The following is a 24,379-nucleotide window of genomic DNA, read 5'->3' on the forward strand; positions in this document are numbered from 1 at the left end:
ACATCATCATTATTTGAGTCTCATGACAGCCTTATGAAGTGGGTATTCTATTTGACTGATGTGGAAACTGAGGCACATATAAAAACGGGAGTATGGGGAGCATTTTTTTTTTAAAGAATTGGGAAAGAGATGAAAAACTCCTGAGATTTTGTAGGGAAAGAAGAAAAGCGAAAAGAGGCAGGCCGATGAGGGTGCTTTTTAGCACTTACGGCAAATAGGGTGAGCAGGGTTATGAACTGGGGCTCTTGTCACTGAGGGTAAACTGATAAATGAAGGAGGAAGCAAATCCCTTGACCCCATGTTTGCCAAGAGACAGGCCCAGGCCATAGGGTGTTGGAGCAGATAGGAAATGGGGCGATATTTCAGTGTTGGATTGGTAAATGATTTTCAGGTTTTGTTGGGTTCTGGTGAAATGGGTGTCTCTGGTTTACAGGGACAAAGATGACCCAGAGGGTCTGTTCTCAGGCCTGGGATATGGGGCCCAGCCAGCCACAGCCTTCTTTGCTCTGGCCAGACACTTGTGTAAAGTACAGTTTCCCCATCTGTAAATGGAATAGTAATGTCACCTACTTCGAGCATTGCTGTGACTGAATGAGATAACCCATGTAAGAAAGCAGCTATTGCAGAGCTAACGCTCAAAGGATAAGCCATGATGACGATGCTGGTGAAGATGGTGGTGTTTGCACTGGGAGGCCACATTCCAGGACAAAGTCACTAGTGCCACCTCGACGCACCTGCATCATTCTCTGATGGAAACCCAGCCGATAAGGAAGACACACAGGGACACTGGTCATATGGACTGGCTAAGGGGGTAAATACAGATACCCAGAAAGAGGGCACCAAAAAAACCCAAAACAAGATGAAAACCAAACTAGTTGCTGTTGAGTCAATTCTGACTTATGGCCACCCTGTGTGTGTCAGAGCTGTACTGTGGTCCATGGAGTTTTCAATGGTTGTGATCTTTTGGCAGTAGATTACCAGGCCTTTCTTCCAAAGTGCTTCTGGGTGGATTTGAATCGCCAACCTTTTGGTTAGTAGCCAAGCACGTAATCATTTGCACCACTCAGGACTCCAAGAGAAAAGTCACAATTCTTATCTTTTCTCATCCTAGCCTTCCTTTCTCACTGCATCTACCCCAGTTTAGGCCTCTAAGACTTGCAACTAGGCTATCGCAGTGGCCTCCTGTCAAGGAGGGCCATAAGTGCTCACTTGCCTAGGGCAGTCTTGGCTTACACGTGTGGTTCTGGCAATGTTATTAATAGTGGCACCTTTTAGCCTCTTGAGTTTCCAGGTTTGGATGATAAGTGATATGGTCACTACCTGGCCTCCTGCTGTGTTCTCTCCCCTTTAAGATTTCTCTGGTTTAGCAGCACCAGATGGAGCTGCCCACAGGACTGCTTTGCATCTGCCACACTCTTGCTCAAAAACTTCTGAGGTTCCCAACTGCCCGTTGAATAAAATTCAGGTTCCTTAACCTAGTATTCAAGTATCTTCTCGGATTAGCCCACGCCACTTGCTGTGCATCCGATGTCACTTGCTGTTTTCTGTTTACCATGTGTTTCCCACCTCCACACTTTCGCTCATACCCTTGTATCTCTGTAGCTCCATTGACGTCCTACCTATTTGAGATGAATCAAATGCTTCCTCCTTCTTTGTTGTTTGTAGACAGTCTAATTGGAATCATCCCATCCTCCTGAGACCTCTCAAAATATTTATTGCTGCCCAGTGTTAAAATTCCTTATGCTCATGGTTTTCTCCCCTTCTAGACTGTAAGCTCTTTGAGCACAGAGGCAGGTCTTTTGTGTGTGCATGCCTCATGGCATTTTACAGAGTGCTGGTCACACAGGATAGTCTCAACTAACACTTGTTGAATGAGTACCTGAATGAATGGGTGCCTTGGTATTCAGGCTGCTTGTCAATTTCTTGAATGCATTATTCTTCTGCCAGCCTCAGGACCTTTGCACATGCTATTCCTTCTGCTGGGAACACCTTGCCTTCTCCCCCTTTACCTGATTCATGCCTTCTCATTCTTTAGCTGTCGATTTAATGTTGCTTCCTCCTAGGAGCTTCCCTGACTCTCCCAGATTAGCTCAAACCTTCCCATTTTTCTCTCCCATGGCGCTCTTCGGTAATTACATCTCTGTTTGTGTTATTATTTAATAGCTGGCTCCTCCACTAAACTCTAATGCTGTGTGGAGATAGAGACTATGTCTGTTTTGTTCACTGCTGTGTTCTTACTGTCTAGCCCGGCGCCTGGCACATACCAATAAACCAGTTGCCACCGAGTCAGTTCCAACTCATGGTACCTATCTTGGTCATCTAGTGCTGCTATAACAGAAATACCACAAGTGGATGGCTTTACAAAGAGAAATTTATTTGTAAAGTAATGTAGGCTGAAAGTCCAAATATGGGGCATCAGCTCCAGGGGAAGACTTTTTTCTGTCTGTTGGCTCTGGAGGAAGGTTCCTTGTCATCAATCTTCCCCTGGTTGAGGAGCATCTCAGGCACAGGGACCCCGGGTCCAAAGGACACATTCTGCTCCTGGCGCTGCTTTCTTGGTGGTATGAGGTCCCCAACTCACTGCTTGCTTCCCTTTCCTTTTATCTCTTGAGGGATAAGAGGTGGTGCAGGGCACACCCCAAGGAAACTCCCTTTATACTGGATCAGGGATGTGACCTGGTAAGGGTGTTACAATCCCTCCCTAATCTCCTTTAACATAAAATTACAATCACAAAATGGAGGACAACCACAGAATACTGGGAATCATAGCCTAACCAAGTTAATACACACATTTTTGGGGGTCATAATTCAATCCATGACACTACCCTATGTGTTTCAGAGTAGAACTATACTCTATAGGGTCCTCAGTAGCTGATTTTTTGGAAGTAGATGGCCAGGCCTTTCTTCCGAGGCACCTATAGATGGACTCAAACCTCCAACCTTTTGGTTAGCAGCCGGGCACAGTAGCCATTTGCACCACCCAAGAACTGCTATATGGCACATAACCTGTTGCCACTGAGTTGATTCCGACTCATAGCGACCCTGTAGGAGAGAGTAGAACTACCCCATAGGGTTTCCAAGGAGTGGCTCGTGGATTCGAACTGCCAGCCTTTTGGGTTAGCAGCTGAGCTCTTAACCACTGCGTGACCAGGGCTCTGCCTGACACATAAAAAAAAACATAGTACTAGGCAAATATTTGATAAACAAATAATGGAATGAATGCGTGAAATCCTGAAGTGGGCTACCCTTTCTGAGCCAATGTAGGTTGCCTCACACTCTTGTTCAAAACTCTCCCATAGCTTTCTACCACACTTGAAATTAATTTGAAATTCTTATTGTGGCCAACAAGTCCCTACTACCGTTCTGACCTCATTTCCTACTCTCTTTCCCTTCCTCACTCTACTTCAGCCACACCGGTCTCCTGGCTCTTCCTCACACACACCAAGCACGTTCTTGCCTCAGGCCTTTGCGCTTGCTCCAACCTCACTTCCTCAGAGAGGCCTTCAGTGTTCCCACTACCTACAGCAGTACCCCCATTGATCTTTGAAGTCATCTTATTTATGTGTTTTTGTCTGTTTCTTTCGCGGAATATAAGCTCCATGAGAACAGGGACCTTCTCTGCTGTGTTCTTCACTTGATCCTCGGAGCCAGGCAAACAGCAGGTGCTAAATCAATATTTGGTGACTGAGGGAAGGAATAAAAGCAAGAGGAGGGTGGGGCTGCCCCTTGGGAGGCAGGGCACGGGGCCCCTTCCTGGAACCCAGAGGCCCCTGGGGCAGGGCCTGTGGTGTCGCCATGGCAACCCACTGATCTGAGGCCCCCCCCCCCCAGAGGTCTCAGCTGCCACCTCCTGAGGCTCAGGCTTTCCACGCTGTTCCTGTGTGTCACCGCTGGCAGGGCACCTAGGGAAGAGAGGCAGGGGCCGAGAGATAATGAGCCAGGGGAAGATGCACTCTGGAGCCGAAGGAGACGAGAACAGGCCACACTGGCACAGTTCTACTGGTAATGACCAGGGCCTGTGGGAAGGGAGATAGGGGGAACTGCGTCACTCTGGGTGGGACCTGGGGCCAGGGTCTCCCTTGGTAGCTGTGAGTGTGGGGTGTCGACTTTTTAAAGTAGCGTTTCTAAAAACTATGAGCTCCTAAAATGGGCCCTAGCACAGTGCCCTGAAAGACTCTGAGGTAAAGACTATGAGTAACGCCTTGTATTAAACCCAGTGACTCTTTACAAGTCAGGTGACGGTTTCCCAGGTATTGCGTAAGTCAAGAACTCCCTGTTCTCATCCAGTCCCTCAGAGACAAAGCTCCGGCATCTACTCTCCCACTGCTTAAAAATTGCACTGGTTCCCAGCTGCCTATAGGCTTTCTGGCCTGGTGGGCGAGACCTTTACAATCTGCTCCTAACGGATTCTCCCATCACTCCTTAAGATATGGGTCGGTGACCTCACCTTTCCCAGAGCCCACAGACCCTTTCACAGCTTGGCCCACATCTGTGTTCTTGCCCGAAATGTGTTTGTTTTTCTCCTTGGTCTGGCAGATGCTGAATCCTTGAAACCAAAAAATCAAACCAAACCCATTGCCATCGAGTTGATTCCGACTCATAGCAACCCTATAGGACAGAGTAGAACTGCCCGGTAGAGCTTCCAAGGAGCGCCTGGTGGATTCAAACTGCCAACCTTTTGGTTAGCAGCCATAGCTCTTAACCACTACGCTACCAGGGTTTCCACTGAATCCTTTAAGGTCTGGCTAAAATGCTTCCCTTTCTGTTAAGCAGCTGAACAGAGGTGGAAGCCCCCTTCCCTGTGCCCCCTCAGCACTTTATTATCATACCAAAGGTACACCTGGTTACCTGCTTGCTTGGTGAGGCAGCGTGGTGCAGTGAGCACCTACCAGCCTTGGAGCCAGTCAGAGCTGACCCAGCTGTGCCACCAACCAGCTGATGACTTGATCCAGCCTTTCTGAGTCTCAGCTTCCTCCCCACAAATTGGAGCTAAACAAAGTCTCTATTTCAGAGTTGCTGTGAGAAGTAGAGGTGTCCCTGGGTGATGTAAATGGTTAATGAGCTCAGCTGCTAACCAAAAGGTTGAAGGTTCAAGCCTACCCAGAGGCACCTTGGAAGAAAATCCTGGCAATCTAATTCCAAGATATCAACCACTGAAAACCCTGTGGATCACAGTTCTACTCTGACACACATGGGGTTGCCACGAGTTGGAATCAACTCAACGACAACTGATGGTGGTGGTGATGAGTAGAGATGGAGCATATATGTAAAGCAGGGTGCCCAGCATGGGGAGGACACTCAGTAAATGCTAGATGCCACCATTACTCATCCGTCCCCATCACTCAGCTGGGAGCCCCTGGCAGATAGAGACCATGCCTTGCTCATCTTCACATGGCCCACAAAGCCAAGCATGCTGAGTGCTTTACCTTTATTATTTCAGTTAATCTGTAGGAGAACCCTGGGAGGTAGAGCTTTAGGAAGGTTCAGTAGCCGTCCCAATGTTATATAGCCTGCAAGTGGTGGGCCTGGAATTTGAAGTCCAGTTGTTCTAACTACAAACCCCACATTCTTCCAGGCTGCCGACGACGTCTTCTCTTTCATCTTGTTCTACTTTCCCCTGGCCACTCAGACCTTCTTGCTGTTTCTTAAACAGGTCAAGCATGGCCCCACACCTCAGGGCCTTTGCCTCTGTGGTTTCCTCTCCCTGGGTCTTTGAAGGTTTTTCTCCCTCACTGTCCTCAGTCTCTGCTCAAATGCTGCTTCTTTATGAAGCCCTTACTAGGGAAGGATCCCCCCATCCATTGTTCTCTATTCCTTTATCATACTTCACTTTTCTTCATCACAATTATCACTACCTGCTATGTGTCTGACACTGTTCTAGGCTCTTGGGGACAAAGTACTCAACAAGATAGACAAGGTTCATAGAACTAACATTTTAATGTTAGGGAAAATACATGCTAAAAAGGGAATAAATAAACAAGGTATTTTCAAGTACTAAAACCCTGGTCCACAAAAGACACTCTGCTGTTATATATGGTTTACTGTTAAATAACTTTTGCCCATTTCTTCTGTTAGAACTTTACATTGAAGGCCCTTGATAACTATTTGCAAAATGGATGGATGTATGGATGGATGGCTGGATGGTTAAAAAAAAAAAAAAAAAAAAGAACTGCTGGTCTGTTCTTAGAATAGGAAGGCAATTTAATGCAGTAAGAAGAATAAGCATGGGCTTTGGAGACGAGGAGTCCTTGGGTAATACAAATGATTAACACTCTGAGCTGCTAACTGGAAGTTTGGTGATTCAAGTCTGCCCAGAGGCACCTTGGAAGAAAGGCCTAGAGATCTACTTTTGAAAGATTCCCCCATTAAAAATCTGATGGAGCACAGCTCTACTCTGACACACGAGGGGTCCCCACGAGCCAAAATCAGTTTGACAGCAACTGATCTTTTTGAGACTGAAGATCTGGGTTTGAATTCTGACTCTAATGCCTTCTAACTGTGTGACCAAGCTACTGCCATGTTCTAAACCTCAGCTTCCTTAATCTGTGAAGTGGGCCTGGCAATCTACTTCTGAAAATCAGCCAATGAGGAACTTATGCATAACAACAGAACACTGTCTGATAGAGTGCTGGCAGATGCGCCCCTTGGGTTGGAAGGGACTAAGATGGCACAGGATCAGGCAACGTCTTGTTTTGTTATACTGAGATTGCCATGAGTCATAGTTCACTGGATGGCAACTACCAACAACAACAAAGTGGGATACATTTCAGTCTCACAGGATGGCCTGTGAGGCTCAGGTGAGGTTCTGCCTGTCAGTGTGCTCTATACACTTCAAGGGTTACCTGGTTTTTGATCATGGTCAATGTGTGTTCATGAAACACCACTCTGAACCTTGAGCTGCCTCCGATCACTGTGCCATGCTCCCGAGGTTCCCACTCTGTAGGTGCTCTTTGCTGCTGCAAGAGGAACAAAGCCTCCTAGAAAACCTGCTAACTGTTTATAGCTCTGTCCAACCTCATTCTATGAACTTGGGAAAGTCATTTCAAATTGGTGTTCTTAAATCTTCAGCCTAAAGTGAGGAACATGAAGACCTGCCTCCAAGGAACTTGGGTTAAGCTCTTGCAAAGTGAAAATCCACAAAGCATTAGCTGCATCTTTCTTCCTGCCCATCATCCCAGATGAGCCAGGTGAGGGAATACATTGTAGCTCAGGAGCCTGCCCTCACAACGCCTGTAAATTCTGTTGAGCGTTTAGCTTAAGCTTGGTCCTTCCTGAAAGGTCAGATAATTTTTCTGGATCAAGAATGAGGCAGCTGGGAGCACGAAGTTTTCCAAGTGTGGATTGAGTTCTCCTCCTATGTCCTGGTCATCCCTGGAACACAGTGTCAGTATTGCAGCATTGATCACAGTCTGTCTTGTATTAGAACTTCTGCTTCAGGCCTCAGTATACATGTCTATAAATAGATACGCTAAAGCAAATGGAAGAAATGATGATGTAAAAAAGCTGAACAGAAGTTTTCAAAGGGCAGCTTGAGAAGACAAAGTAAAGTATTATAGTGAAATGTGCAAAGACCTGGAGTTAGCAAACCAAAACGGAAGAATGTACTCTGCATTTCTCAAGCTGAAAGAACTGAAGAAAAAATTCAAGCCTAGAGTTGCAATTTTGAAGGATTATATTGGCAAAATACTTAAAGACCCAGGGAGCATCAAAAGAAGATGGAAGGAATACACAGAGTCACTGTACCGAAAAGAATTGGTTGATGTTCAACCATTTCAGGAGGTAGCATATGATCAAGAACCTGTGGTACTGAAGGAAGAGGCCCAAATTGCACTGAAGGCATTGATGAAAAACAAGGCTCCAGGAATTGAAGGAATACCAACTGAGATGTTTCAACAACAGATGCAGCTCTGGAGGTGCTCACTCGTCTATGCCAAGAAATATGGAAGACAGCTACCTGGCCAACCAACTAGAAGAGATCCATATTTGTACCCATTTCAAATAAAGGTGAGTCAGCGAAATGTGAAAATTATTGAACAATATCATTAATATTACACAAAAGTAAAATTCTGCTGAAGATCATTCAAAAGCAGCTGCAGCAGTACATTAACAGGGAACTGCCAAAATTCAGGCCAGATTCAGAAGAGGACATGGAACGAGGGATGTCATTGCCGATGTCAGATGGATCCTGGCTGAAAGCAGAGAATACCAGAAGGATGTTCACCTGTGTTTTATTGACTATGCAAAGGCATTCGACTGTGTGGATCATAACAAACTATGGATAGCATTGCAAAGAATGGGAATTCCAGAACACTTACTTGTGCTTATGTGGAATGTGTACATAGACCAAGAGGCAGTCTTTTGAACAGAACAAAGGGATATCACATGGTTTAAAATCACGAAAGGTGTGTGTCAGGGTTGTATCCTTTCACCACACTTACTCAATCTGTGCTGAGCAAATAATCCGAGAAGCTGGACTGTATGAAGAAGAACAGGGCAACAGGATTGAAAGAGGACTCATTAACAACCTGTGATATGCAAATGACACGACCTTGCTTGCTGAAAGAGAAGAGGACTCGAAGCACTTACTGATGAAGATCAAAGACTACAGCCTTCAGTAGGGATTACACCTCAACACAAAGAAAACCAAAATCCTCACAACTGGACCAATGAGCAACATCATGATAAACGGAGAAAAGATTGAAGTCAAGGATTTCATTTTACTTGGATCCACAATCAATGTCCATGGAAGCAGCAGCCAAGAAATCAAAAGAAGCGTTGCGTTGGACAAATCTGCTGCAACAGACCTCTTTAAAGTGTTGAAAAGCAAAGATACAACTTTGAAGACCAAGGTGCACCTGACCCAAGCCATGGTATTTTCAATCGCCTCGTACACATGCACCTCACATGCCTGGATTGACACAGTGGCTGCAACAATGGGCTCAAGCATAACGATGATCGTGAGGATGGTGCAGAACTGGGCAGTATTTCGTTCTGTTGTCCATAGGATCGGAAGCAACCCAAGGGCACCTAACAACAACAATAACATATGGATGGGAAAGCTGGACATTGAATAAGGAAAACTGAAGAAGAACTGATGCATTTGAATTATGGTGTTGGTGAAGAATATCGAATACACCGTTGACTGCTAGAAGAACAAACAAGTCTGTCTTATAAGACATATAGCCAGAGTGCTCCTTGGAAGTGAGGATGGTAAGACTTCATCACACATACTTTGAACATGTTATTAGAACGGACCAGTCCCTGGAGAAGAACATCATGCTTGGTAAGGTAGAGGGTCAGCAAACTAGAAGAAGACTCTCAACGAGATGGATTGACACAGTGGCTGCAACAATGGGCTCAAACACAGCAATGATTGTGAGGATGGTACAGGACCTGGCAGTGTTTCTTTCTGTCGTGTATAGGGTCACTGTGATTCTGAACCAACTTGATGGCACTTAACAACAACAACAGAAATAGAAACATTAAGACATGCCATCGAATATTGTTTGAGGTTTAGTTTAGGTTGCATATGTAAAAGTATCTTACATTGTACCTGCCACACAATAGGAATTCAATATTATTTTTTGAAAAAGTAACGCATTCAACACCAAATGCTTATTGTGTACCATCTATGGGCCAGGCACAGTGCCAGGCACTGGTACAAAGTGGTAAACCAAAACGACAGGGCCGCTGTACTCATGGGCTCAGCAAGTAGCACCTACCTCACTTTCCTTGATGGTAACTAGAGGGCAGAAGCCAGTCTTAATCATGTTCGTGTCACTCATGGCTTCTCGTTAGCCCAGCATCTTGTTTCTAAAAGCACAAAATAAAGATTTGTTAAATTTTCCTTTCTTTATTTGGAAAATCACCTTTCATGTGTTGTACTTTTTCATGCCTTCTGTGGTTAAAAAAAAGAAAATGACTGGGAAATTCTATAGCTATGTGAACCTATCTACTTATATGCTTTGTATCATATGTGTCACTGATGTAGCATTTATTGAGGCTGGATCGCAGCAAAAACTTTACACCAGGCACTAGGAGAGAGTCAGTAGAACTAAATAGAATAAAATGGGCTCCCTTCTTAAGATGCAGAAGTTCGAAACTGGAGAACCAGCTATGTGTGGTAAAAGCTGACAAATGTGTAAATAAACTCAGCAAAAGTAGCACTATGAAGATAGAAATATGTAATTCGAGTTTTAGCACAAGTTTCAACACAAGGTACAGTGTGATGAATGCTGCAATGTTGGCACTGTGTTCTGGGGACCACATGGGCATGGGAGAAAGAGAGCTTAATTCCCACTTCGAGAAAGCATTATGGCTATGACCTGAGTTTGAATGCCGGCGCTGCCTCTGACTAGCTGGATGACTTTGGACAAGTCGCCTTATCTCTCGCAGCCTTAGCTTTCTCATCTCTAAAATGTGCATATTAATAGCACTTATTACTCATAGGATTGTCATAAGGATTTAAGTATGACCATGTAAATAATACATTTTGCACAATGCCTTGCCTGGTCCATAATAATAAGAGCTCAGTATATAATAACAAGAGCTCAGTATATAAAAAAAAAATAGGTAGCCTTTATTATGATGATTATTCTGGAGCCATGGCGTCAAAGTGGTTAAGAGCTCAGCTGCTAGCTAAGAGGTCAGCAGTTTGAATCCACCAGTTGCTCCTTGGAAACCTTCTGGTGCAGTTCTACTCTGTCCTGCAGGGTGGCTATGAGTCAGAATTGACTCAACGGCAAGGGGTTTTTATTATTATTATTAAACGACATAATTCATAAATCAATAAGGTAGATGAATACAATGCTTTATTCAAAATTTAATATACATGGCAATTCTGGTCATGTAATCCTTGACCTCTGTAGGACTACAATCCATTGTTAAAAATAAATGTTTTTTAGGTACATGAAGTTTACTTCAGGTGACCTAAATCAGCCTTCTAATCATATGCCACAACCTGACTTATGGGAGACGAGTTGCAGATGCCACCGCTGAGGGCTCCACTAGGGGAGAGGACAAAGGTCAAAGTGTGCCTGTGGATATTTGGATATTTGAAAGTGTCACAACCAGGCAGCCTGGAATGCAAGACCCTTGAATGCACTGAGAACTCCAAATGTCCAGAACAAGTGATGGTTCTGACAGATTTGGCATGGCTCTGACCCCTGTCTGGACCCTCAGAGTCCGTCCTGGGTGCCATATGTTCAAACGGATATTAATGAACCGGATGACAGCCAGAGGCAGGAGAACTGTATGGCAAAGAAGTGGGAACGGTTTCTTCCATCAAAGAGCTGAAACATTTTGATGCTTCCTCCAGAAAAATGGAGCCATGATTATGGCCATCCCACATCTGCCATGTACAGGAGAGACTAAACGTATTCTGTGTTGCTCCAGGGAGCACAACTGGGTGGCAGAGAGGCTGAAGGATAAGCCTGGGGGTCAGAGAGACCTGAGTTCACACACACCACCACCTACTAGCTGTGCAGATCACTAGCAGGGCAAGTCACTCAACTGTCTGAGCCTCAGTTTCCCCATCTGTAAAGTAGGCATAATAATAATAATACCTATCTCCTAAGGTTGTTTTGAGATTAAATAAACTAATGCGTGTAAATCTCATAGCATAAAGTGCAGCAGGCTATCAGTAAAAACGTTAGCTAAACACAGGATCTATCGGGCAACTAAGGGAGAACTTTCTTACACTGAGAGTTGTACCACTGAGGGAACTCACAATCTCCAGGAATATTCAGCAGGTATTAGGATCACCACCTGTTCAGATGCTTTAGAGGGGATATTTGGCAAGGTGTGGAGTAAACAGTCTCTTCCAATTAATTCTAAGATTCTAAGAAATCCTTAACCAGGTGCCATAGAGCTGACTTCAACTCATGGCGACTCCATGTGTGTCAGAATAGAACTGTGATCTATATGGTTTTCAGTGGCTGATTTGGGGGCATTAGATTGCTAGACCTTTCTTCCAAGGTGCTTCTGGGTGGACTCAAACCTCCAACCTTCTGGTTAGCAGCGGAGAATGTTAACCGTTTGCACCACCCAGGGACTCCTGAGGACTCCTTAGGACTGCAATAACTTTTCCGGTACCTGGCAATGGCAAGTGTATCCTGCTCCCGATAGAATGTTCTATTCTGTAAATTGGCACTACAGAACCAAACAGACTCAGGGGCCTGAATGAAACTTAGTTCCACCAGTCAAAATTAGAATGCATCATCTGGGGCAGGTGGGATTTAAGTAATCAGAAAGAACAGGCACTTTTTACTTTGTATTCATAAAGCAGTTTTATTCTTTTGTATCTCATTGTCCCTTTAAATTTAATTTGAGTGCAAACCTTCCTTTGACTCTGAGTTAAAACTCAAGCGATTCCTTGACTTGTCTAATCATTCAGATAAAATATCTCAATACAGAAATTAAATCGTTTAGTCCCATATAATAATCTAAACTTTGTACTTGCTTGAAGTCAAAACTTGTCTCTCTGGCTGCAGCCTGATGCAGGCTGGTGTGTGCAATGGGTGGGAGACAAGCTTACATGGTGAGATTCCTTCTTTTCTCTTTTTCTTCATGGCATTTCCATCCATTCTCCCCCGTCTTATAACCTTGGTTTCATCTCTCTCCAGTATTGGGGCTGGGGAGTCTGGAGGAGAGGCTCAGATATCAGGAAAGTTCTTCCTTGACTTGACTCTTCTGAGCTGGTGTTGCGCCCTCTTGGCCAACCTGGCGTTTACAGCCAGGTCCTCTCCGGAATGTTGACGTGAGTTCTTCACAGAGTGCCTGCCAATCACTGCGGATTCTCACCTGCAACAACAGGCACTTCCGAGGACTCTAATTTCTATAGACCTGACTCTGGCACACGCAGAGGGAGAGAGAGAACGTGTCTCTCAGTTCCCTGTTTTGGCTGACAGGGAATGTGCATATGTGTGTGTGCACGTGTGTGCATGAGAGCAACTATGTGTGTATGTCCATCTAGGAAGACCAGGAACTGGCTCAGAACAGTAGATGTTGCTTTTGGTAGTTTGGTTTGGTGGGGCTCTGGGCTCCTAACTTGAGTAGATGTGTCCAAAATCAGCCATGGTATTGCCAGAGAAAATGCGTGAAGACCTGAAGGGGTTAGGAGAGCCAAGGGGAGACATCCTGCAGAGCCCTGAAAAGAATTCTGGAGATTTATACCCAGACCTGCTTTTTTTTTTCTCTCTTTTTTCTTTTTTCATTGTGCTTTAAGTGAAGGTTTACAAATCAAGTTAGTCTCATACAAAAAATTATACACACCTCGCTATGTTCTCCTAGCTGCTCTTCCCCTAATAAGACAGCACGCTCCTCCTTTCCACCCTGTATTCCCCGTGTCCATTCAGCCAGCTCCTGTCCCCCTCTGGCTTCTCATTTCACCTCCAGACAGGAGCTGCCTGCATAGTCTCAGGTGTCTCCCTGAGCCAAAAAACTCACTCCTCACCCGTATCATTTTGTGTCTTATAGTCCAGTCCAATCCCTATCTGAAGAGCTGGCTTAGGGAATGGTTCCAGTCTTGGGCTAACAGAGGGTGTGGGGACCGTGACCCCCCGGGTCCGTCCGATCTCATTCAGACCGTTAAGTCTGGTCTTTTTACGACAACTTGAAATCCGCATCCGACTGTTCTCCTGCTTCATCAGGGATTCACTGCTGTGTTTCCTTTCAGTGTGGTCATCAGTGGTAGCCAGGCACCATCTAGTTCCTCTGGTCTCAGTTTGATATAATCTCTGGCTTATGTGGCCCTTCTGCCAGACAGACATTCTTTTGATGCATTGATGACCGATACCGACCTTATGTCATCACAGCTTTGAAAATATTATAAGACATTTGTTCCTACACTGTGCAGTTGATATCTGGAAGGGGAGGCACTTCCACATTTTGAATTTCTCTGGTCCTTAAAGATACCAGGTTCCTGTATCCTCTGAACAACCTGGCCCTTGTCCTTCCCCTTGGATATTTTCCTCCTACTTATTTACAATTTTGGAAACAGTTTTTAAAAGAGCAATTTGTTGCGACATAAAATACAAAACAAAAATTCAACATTTCTGTGCTCACTTCGGCAGCACATAAACTAAAATTGGAACCATACAGAGAAGGTCAGCATGGCCCCAGCACAAGGACGACACGCAAAGCCGTGAAGCGTTCCGTATTTTTAACTGGGTCACATAATGATATGTGTCTAAATTTTTGTGTGAGAAGTTAACTTGAGCTGGAAACTTTCACCTAAAGCACAATTAAAAAAAAAAAAATCCAACCTTTCTCTCAGCTGTTTGCATTTGCTTTTCCCCTCCCTTACTCGTCAGCATGGCTGCTTTTTTACAATATGTAACCTAAGGTGTTAACTAATGACCTTTCCCCCAGCTCTTTGAATATGAGGAACCGTATTACTTAATCTCTCTAAGCCTCAATTGCTTTCTAGGAAAAATAGAGATTAAAATCCTTACTTCAGAGAGCCGTCGTGAGGGTTCAGTGAGGTAACGTATATAAAGCCTGGAATGTTCAAATCGGTGTCCAATAAATGCTGTTGTGGTTAGTTACCAGGGAGTCAATTTCAACTCATAGCCACCCCAGGACAGAGTAGAACGGCCCCATAGGGTTTTCTAGGCTGTAATATTTACAGGAGCAGGTCACTACTAGGTCTTTCTCCCGAGGAGCGGCTGAGTGGGTTCCAACTGCCAACCTTTAGGTTAGCAGCTGAGCACTTAACCATTGCACCACCAGGGCTCCTTTCAATAAATGTTAGCTCCCATATTATAAAGAAGGCAACCATAGACCACTCCATTCAAAAGCTAATAGTCATAGTTACAGTTAGTTCATCTATAAAACCACGTATAACAACAACAAAAACCCAAGCCCATTGCCATCAAGCCGATTCTGACCCATACCAACCCTATAGGATAGAGTAAAACTGCCCCATAGGGTTTTCATGGAGTGGCCAGTGGATTCGAACTGCTGACCTTTCAGTTAGCAGCCAAGCTCTTAACCACTGCACCACCAGGGCTCTGCACTACATATACATTGATAAAAATCACCTGCTGTGTAAAAATACCCAATAAAAACCACACGGTTTACTGGGCAAATGGGCTTAGGGGCACATCTCTCAACAACGTTGTCAGGGATACATTAAAATAGGTAGGAACCAAATAAAAACGACAGCAATTTTCCACACGTTAAATGGTTAAGAAATACATGAATACAATCAACATGGCACTTTACCTTGGAAAAGACCCAAAGTTTGCTTGTGGAAGTGGGTGTCAGATGGGCTGCAGCTTGTGAGTGATTGTGAAGTGGTGGAAGGAGGGTTGGCTGGGTGGTGAGCTGAGGTAGCTGGTAGATGTTTGAGGAATACGTTTTGCATATTCCTACACGGTTCAGTTCAGCTGGGTGCAGGGAAGAAATGGAGCATAAGCAAACACAAAATTTGTGCTATGCTCAAGTTGTTCCCTGATAAGTCACTTGCATTGGAACAGATTTTTGTTTTCAAAACAAATGTTACAGTAGAATTCTTGTACTTAGCTCATGTTGAATGAATGAATGAATGAGTGGATAAATGCATGGTCTGGAAGATGGAATAAGCTTTATGCTACTTTGTGAAAGGAAGCCCTTTAAGTTGGATAAAAAACCATAGTCTTTTGGATTTTGAAAGTACTACATGCTTACTAGAGTGCTTTTGATTTCTCCTCCTTCAGTGGCTTTTGGTCTCTGCTTCAAAGAGCCCCCTCAGGGGTCACGCCGGATGGGGAGGTGAGCTGCAAGGCTCCCTGCCCTGTCTCCACTTCAGCTAGAGCTCCCATGGTTTTATCGGCTTTTCTTTTTGTTTTGATTTTAAGAAAGTGTTCAGCTTCTAATATACCAGTTTGAAAACCACCGCCATGATTCAGTCGATCAAATTTTGTTTTACCAACTACTTCTCATGAATATGTCTTCTTCGCAAAGAAAGAGAACCCTCGGTCGGTAGTAGTTCACTATGAATGCTCCAGAATAGTAGAATTTGGATAAGAAATACTCGTGCGGGGCTCCCAATGACCATTTCGCTTCCAAACTACTCAGCAAAGTCTCATCAGCCGCGGTGCGAGTGGAGCTTTTGTGTACAATCCGATTCCGGTCTGGGCGGACCTCAGATGACAGCTGACGAGCGTTTAAATCTGATGCATTGACGATGTTGCCCGTCTTTGTAAACACTAACAGTGAGTCTGTGATTTTTTTCTTTTTTTTTTTTTTAGAGAGCTGGATTGAAAGATGTCTCAGCGAAAGTGAAAACAAACGTTATTCCAGCCACACATCTCTGGGGAATGTTTCTAATGACGAAAGTAAGTGCTTGAAACTCACTCTTCCACAACACCCTACACAGCCAGGGTTCTGATGGGTGGATAGCGTTTCTGACAACGCTTCTACGCTGGGACCAGGCACGTGGAGTGAGAGACTCTCCAGCCACTTATGAAATCCTCCAGAGACCTCCCTGTCGTATTCCACCACAGAGAGCGGAATCCAGGCAGGTGGACCTGGAAGCCAAGGCCGCCACAGAAGCTTGCAGTGAACAGACTCACCTTCTGCAGTGGACTTTCTAGCCTGAGTCTACCCAGGCCCTATCATAGCGAGGCTCCACTTGAGTGAATATAGGTCTTGAACAGGGAAAGCCACCCCAGTGTCACTGTAGATGTGGGTTTAAAGTAGTTGTGTCGTGGGCTTGTTATTTTAGAGCCATGAATGGCCTTACTGTTGAAAAGTAAATATTTCTTCCAGATCTCAGATCGGAGAACTGGTGTTAACTGAAAAAATACAAACTGCTATGTTTACACCTTTCCTGTTTTATGTCAGACTGGGGTGTCTATGTGCCTTGTTTGAAGAGCAGAATACTTGGGGCTTGTATTTACCCCTTAAAAAAAAAAGACAAACCGGTTGCCATTGACCCAATTCTGACTCAGGGTGACCCCGTGTGCATCAGAGTAGAACTGAGCACTGTAGTATTTTCAGTGGCTGATTTTTCTTTTGAGGTACCTGTCAGTGGACTCAAACCCTGAACCGTTCGGTTAGCAGCTGAGCATGTTAACTGTTTGCACCACCCAGGGATTCCATCTGCCCCTTAAGCCCTATAAAAGGAGGCCAGCTTTTTATAAATGTCATTTCTAAGCAGGGCCAAGCCCCAGAAGTGTCCTCTCTTGATCTGTAAAGTTTTTCTCCTTAGTTCAGCTTTCTCAAAGCATGGACCAGAGACCACCTGCTCCATAATCCTCTATAGTATTTGTTAAGTGTGCTGAACAGCTTCCTTCCAGACACCCTTCCAGCACTGTCATTCTATCATTGTTTTGTTTCATTTTATAAAACTGGGGTAAAATCAATGTAAAGCACACAAATCTTAAGTGAATAGTTTGATGCATTTTATTTTTAACATATTATATCCACTTGTGTAACTACCAGCCAGGTGAAGATATAGAATATTCCTAGCACCCCCAGGGGGCTCTCTCATGTCCTCTTTCCAGTCCATAACACTGTCTTGGCTTTTATCACTATAAATTGGTTTTGCCTGTTTTCGAGAGTTCATATAAATGGAATCATAGAGTGTGTATTCGACTGTGTCTGGCTTGTTTTCATTCAACATAGTATCTGTGGGATTCATCCATGTTATTGGGTGTAGTAGTAGTAGTAGTTCTTTTTCATTGCTGTATAATATTTCACTGTATAAATAGGCCTCAATTTACTTATCCATTCAAATGTTGACATGCATTTATGGCGTTTCAAGTTTTTGGCTATTAAGAATAAAGCATCTCCGTCCATGTCTCTTGGTGGACGTGAGCACTCATTTCTGTTGGCTGTATTCCCAGGAGTGGAATTGCTAGATCATGGGGTATATGCATATTTAGCTTCAGTAGATATTGCCAAACTCTTTTCCAAAGTGTTTGCACCAATTTATATTCCCAACCAGCAGCTTATGAAAGTTCCGCTTGTTTCACATCTTTGCCACATTTTGTATAGTCAGTCCTTTTCATTTTAGTCTTTCTCATGGTGTGTGGTATATATCATTATGGTTTTAATTTGCATTTCTCTAATGACTAGTGATATATAGCATCTTCTAATATGCAAATTGGGCATTTGGATATCCTCCTTCGTGAACTATCTGTTCAAGTCTTTTGCCTGTGTATGTATGTTTTAATTGTGTTGTTTGTCTTTTCTTTAATGATTTGTAAGAGTTGTTTATGTATTCTGGATAGTATTGCAAATATCTTCTCTCAGTCTGTGGCTTGCCTTTTCATTCTCTTAATGATATCTTTTGATGATCAGAAGTTCTTAATTTTAATTAAGTCCAATTTATCAACCTTTTTGTTTTGTAGTTAGTGCTTTTTGTGTGTGTGTGCCCCTTTCAGAAAACTTTACCTACCTCAAGATCATGAAGATATTCTCTTATGTTATCTTCTACAAGTTTTATTATTTTACCTTTCACTCTTACATCAGTAGTCCCTCTGGAATTTTTGTATATGGTGTGAGGGAGGTTCTTTTGTTCTTGTCAATTTTCAACTGATAGAGTACCGCTTGTTGAAAAGATCATCCTTTCTCCACTATATTCCAGAAGCTCCTTTGTCATAAATTAGAAGACCGGAGTCATGTGGACCTGTATCTAGGAACTTTATTCTGGTCATTGGTCTGTTTGTCTATCACTGGGCCAATATTACAGTCTTAATTACTGCACCTTTACAATTTTTTTTTTTTTTTACAATAAGTTGTGATACATGGTGGTAGAAGTCCTCTTTTTCTTAAAGATTATTTTATTTAATCTGAATTCTTAACATTTCCGTATAGATTTTAGAATCAGCTTGTCAATTTTCATATGCACATGTGCGTGTGTGCACGCACACACACACACACACACACACACACAACCTGCTAGGGTTTTGATTGGGGTTGCATTGAATCTATAATCAATTTGGGAAGAATTGAGATTGTAACAATATCAAATTTCCGATCTATGTTCATGTCATTAGGCCTCCATTATTTAGATCATCTTTAATTTTTCTCAGCAGTGTTTTATAGCTTTCAGAAGTTTTGCACATCTTTCATTAGATTCGTTACCAAGAAATTGGTGGGTTTTGGTGCTACTGTAAGTAGTATTATTTAAAATTTCCCTGACTCGATGGCACTGAGTTAGTGTATGAAAATGCAATTGATGTTTTATATAATGACTTCGTATTCAGCCATTTTGCTAAATTTGCTTGTTAATTATGAGTTTGTATTTTTTTGGGGGGGGGATTTTCTAGAAACGTAATTGTGTCTCCTGAGAATGATAGCTTTACATTGTATATTTTATTTCTTGTCTGTGCCTCAGTGCACTGGCTGGACCCCCCCCAGTGCAGTGTTAAGTTGAAGTGGGGATATTTGTCTTATTTCCAACCTAAAGCGGAAAAGCATTTAACGTTTCAACATTGAGTATGATATTTGTTGTGGATTTTTTATAGATGCTGTTTATTTAGGACTTCCCTTTTATCTCAGGTTTACTGAGAGATTTTTCTTGAATGGGTGTTGAATTTTATATGCTTTTTCTGCATCTATTGAGATGATCATATGTTTTTCTCCTTTTTTTTCTGTTAATGTATGAATTATATTAATTGGGTTTTCGTTGTTAAACCAGTCTTGCATTCCTGGAATGAATAGCGCTTGGTCAGAAGTATTATACTTAAAACATATGTATATGTGTATCTGCATTAGACTGACTGCTATTTGTTAAGGACTTTGGCATCTATGTTCATGAGATTTATTGGCCTATAATTATCCTTTCTTGTAATGTCATTGTCAAGTTTTGGAGTCATGATTATCTAGACCTCATAAAAAGGGATGGGAATTTCCCTCTTTTTCAGTTCTTTTGAAAAGCTTGTAAAAGATTGGTATTATTTCGTCCTTAAATATTTGCAGGAATTCAACAGTGTGGTCACCTGGGTTTGGAGATTTCCTTTGAGGGAAAGTTTTTAATGATGGTTTGAACTTTTCAAATAGCTATAGTGTTATTATATAGTATTATATAATAGTTATAGAGTTATTAAAGACGACATTCTTCAGTATGGATTACACGTCAACGTAAAGAAAACAAAAATCCTCACAACTGGACCAATAAGCAACATCATAATAAACGGAAAAAAGATCAAAGTTGTCAAGGATTTCATTTTACTTGGATCCACAATCAACATCCATGGAAGCAGCAGTCAAGAAATCAAATGACGTACTACATTGGGCAAATCTGCTGTAAAAGACCTCTTTAAAGTATTAAAAAGCAAAGATGTCACTTCAAGTACTGAGGTGCTCCTGACCCGAGCCATGATATTTTCATATGCATGTGAAAACTGGACAATGAATAAGAAAGACTGAAGAAGAATTGATGCCTTTGAATCACGGTGTTTGTGAAGAATATTGAATATACCACAGACTCCGAGAAGAACAAACAAATCTGTCTTGGAAGAAGTACAGCCACAATGCTCCTTGGAAGTGAAATGGTGAGACTTCATCTCACCATTGGACAAGTTAGCAGGAGGGACCGGTCCCTGGAGAAGGACATCATTGTTGATAAGGTAGAGGGTCAGCAAAAAATAGGAAGACCCTGGACAAGATGGACTGATACAGTGGTTGCAACAATGGGCTCATTCATAGCAATGATTGTGAGGATGGTACAGGACTGGGCCGTGTTTCATTCAGTTGTACACAGGGTCACTATGTGCTGGAACCAACCTGACTGCACCTACTACAATAGAGTTATTTATATTTTTCTATTTTTTGGTAACTTTTAGTTAGTTGTTATTTTCAAGGAATCCGTTTCATCTAAATTTTCAAATTTATTTGCATGATGTTCAAAATTTCTTTTTATTACTTTTATGCCATTTTTAGTGTCTATAGTGATGTCTCACTTTCACTCCTGATATTGTTTATGTCTTTCTCGTTTTTCTTGATCAGTTTTGCCAGGGTTTATCAACTTTATCAGTCTTTCAAAGATACAGCTTGTGAGTTGGTTGGTTTTCTCAACTTACACCTTTTTTCTATTTCATTTTTTTCTGCTCTTATCTTTATTATATTCTGCCTTCCTCTTTCTTTGAGTTTAATTTGCTATCTTTTTTCTGACTTTTTGAGATATATGCTTAGAAATTATGTAGTTGGAAGAGCCTGTTAGGCAGATGTACATGTATATATTGGCCAGAAATTGAGCTAAGTTTTCACAATGTGCTATCACAGAACCATCAATGCCAAAAAGTCTATCAACCTCAACTTGACCTATTTAGAGATGGCATAGCCTAGTTTCATCCACAACTGAGACCACACTCTTTGGCATTTTCCAGTGACTTTGAGATTTTTAATTACCCACCAGAGAACAAGTCACATGGAATTAAAGAATACAGGGCACCAGTTTCCATCAAGTGCCTTGAAGTGACAGCAGTGAGGGATTTAAATAAACAGAAGTTGGATCAGCACAGGGAAATATCTCTGCTGCCAAAGGAGTCTAGAGCACGAAAGCACAGGGTGAGATTTTTTCCTTAGAATTTCATGAAAGTGATATAGACAGTATCCACCAGTTTTTATCCTAGAGATGCTTCTGGTGTTGTGACCCTGTGGTGGGATAATCCTGGAATCTTTTCTAACTATAAGCGTATTTTCTACTTAGAGAACCCAAGAAGCTGAAGTTCTGGCACACAGGCCATCATAGAGCCCATACGACAGGCCAGTGGCATCACTAGGGGGCTACGGGGGTGCAAAACACGCTGTGTGACAGTGTCAGAGGAGGTGATGCCAAAACGACTGTCTATAAAATTTTTGTGCAGTGTTTCAGCAGAAACTTGTTTATTTTTTTATAAAAATATCCCCGTAGTTATAACAACAAAAGCCTTTTTCGTAACCCAGTTACAAGGATGCTTCAAATCACATGGTTTCACCTGCATGTGCTACAAGCATGCTCTGTTGTTTTCATTGCTGCCGGAGTTTTTATAGATGATTTTGTCAAATTTTCTGGTGTTTTAGGTACAATATTGTGGTAATTAGCATGGGGGGAGGGATGACACCATGAGTTACCACAGTGGGTGACACCAACCCTAGTGATACCACTGCAACAGGCCCTTATATTATCCAATGTTGGATCTTGGAATGGTCATTGCCATTGTTTCCTATTTGAATGGTGGTCACATTTCCTGTTTCAAAACTGATGTCCAAAAGTTAAGATAAATGACTTTCCATACGTATAGCTTGGGAATACATTTTCAGTTTTTAGGTGGAATGTAGTCCCCAGACACATGAGACAAACAATAAAATATGTGGATATTGTACTCCGGAAGAAACTATAACTTTTTCAGGAAAGGAAAGAAAGAAGACTTACATGCTTATAAACACCCCTCGGATGACAGTGAAGAGTATGGACTGGGGATCAGAAAAGGAGGGGTGTTCTCCTAAGAGATAGAAAATAGATATAGGGAGCAATTGTAATTACACAATCTATCCATCATGCCAATGCAGGAGAGAAATTCCTGCCTTACAGACAGCTGCCAGCAGTGGATACTAAAAAGAAAAATAAATTGTTGCCTGGCTTAGTTCCTTTCTGACCCACATACTCCTGAAATTTTGAAAACGTTTTACTCGTTTTTTATTTTTGTGTTTCAGTTTGGATAATTTCTTCGGCCTATCTTCAAGTTCACTTTCAGGTCAAAGTTTGTTAAATGTTGGCAGTTTCATATGATTCAACCTAATGGTTAACTAAATGGGCAAAAATTAAATTTTCTCGTATACTGCTAAATAATGTTCCAATAAAAAGGCTTTACCAACTTATTTCTATTGACAGTACACGATATTATCAATAATTTTTACTTTTCCCAATCTGGTGAATGAAAGAGACGTTTAACTATTTTGATTTACATCTCCCTATTACTGATTGGAAACCCTGGTGGCACAGTGGTTAAGTGCTACTGCTGCTAACCAAAGGGTCGGCAGCTTGAATCCGCCAGGCGCTCCATGGAAACTCTATGGGGCAGTTCTACTCTGTCCTATAGGGTCACCATGAGTTGGAATTGACTCGGCGGCATTGGGTTTTGGTTTTTGGTATTACTGATTAGGAAACCCTGGTGGCATAGTGGTTAAGAGCTACACCTGCTAACCAGAAGGTCAGCAATTTGAATCCACCAGGCACTCCTTGGAAACCAAATGCGGCAGTTCTACTCTGTCCTATAGGGTCACTATGAGTCGGAATCAACTCAGTGGCAACGGTTTTATTACTGATTAATCTGAGTTTCTTTTCCCCATTTATCCTGTTTATATTTCTTTATAAAACTTACTAAAAATACAAAAATAAAACCAATTGCCATTGTGTCAATTCTGACTCATGATGATCCCATATGTGCCAGAGTAGAACTCTACTCCATAGGGTTTTTTTTTTTAACTAAAATTTTATTGAGCTTTTGGTGAAAGTTTACACAGCAAATTAGGTTCCAGTTCTAGTTATCTAGTGCTGCTGTAACAGAAATTCCACAAGTGGGTGGCTTTAACCAAGAGAAGTTTACTTCCTCACAGTAAAGTAGGCTAGAAGTTCAAATTCAGGCATCCACTCCAGGGAAAGGCTTTCTTCTTCTGTCAGCCTTCTCATCAATGTTCTCCTAGACTAGGAGCTTCTCTGCACAGGGACCCTAGGTCCAAAGGATGTGCTCTGCTCCTGGCACTGCTTCTTGGTGGTATGAGGTCCCCCTTCTCGGCTCACTTCCTTTTCCTTTTTATCCCTTGAGAGATAAAAGGTGGTGCAGGCCACACTCCAGGGAAACTCCCTTTACATTGGCTCAGGAATGTGACCTGGGTAAGGGTCTTACAATCCCACCCTAATTCTCTTTAATATAAAATTACAATCACAAAATGGAGGACAATCACACAATACTGGGAATCATGGCCTAACCAAGTTGACACATATTTTTTAGGGACGCAATTCAATCCATGACAGTTCTCATTTTACAATTTCTTCACAAATTGTTCAGTGACATTAGTTACATTTATCACAATGTGTCAACATTCTTTTTGTGTTCTGTTTGTTCAGTTTCCTTTCCCTGCCCCCTTATCTTCTCATCTTTGCTTTTGAGCCATTGTTTGACCTTTTGGTCTCATACAGATGGTTTTTAAGTAGGGCACCAATCTTACAGATAATATCCTTTATTTAGTGTGCTACTCTGCTGTTTCCATAAAAGGTAATCTCAGGGGATAGGCTTGGTTCTAGATTTAGAGAGCCTTAGGGCAATAGTCTCAGGGAGTCCTCTGTTATTTACTGTTCCAGTTTGTTTCGTTTTGTTTAATAAGTATTTGAGTCCTGCTCCACATTTTTCTCCCATCCTGTCCAGGACCATCTATCATGACCCCTGTCAGAATAGTCAGTGGT

The 24,379-nt window shown here is 42.5% G+C and overlaps 1 protein-coding gene and 1 non-coding gene across 2 annotated transcripts in view; both read left to right on the forward strand.

The window, feature by feature from the left end:
• Positions 1–24,379, forward strand: part of RFX4 (regulatory factor X4) — a 195,785-nt gene that overhangs the window by 16,050 nt on the left and 155,356 nt on the right. The window contains exon 3 of the mRNA XM_049884974.1: positions 16,233–16,319. Coding sequence (XP_049740931.1) covers positions 16,233–16,319 — 87 coding nt within the window. The remainder of the gene's footprint in view (positions 1–16,232; positions 16,320–24,379) is intronic.
• LOC126076632 (U6 spliceosomal RNA) lies at positions 14,057–14,163 on the forward strand. Its single transcript, XR_007517558.1, has one exon. It is a non-coding gene; the product is annotated as a U6 spliceosomal RNA (small nuclear RNA).

Source organism: Elephas maximus, chromosome 4 (genome assembly GCF_024166365.1).
Source record: "Elephas maximus indicus isolate mEleMax1 chromosome 4, mEleMax1 primary haplotype, whole genome shotgun sequence".
Classification (NCBI taxonomy): domain Eukaryota; kingdom Metazoa; phylum Chordata; class Mammalia; order Proboscidea; family Elephantidae; genus Elephas; species Elephas maximus.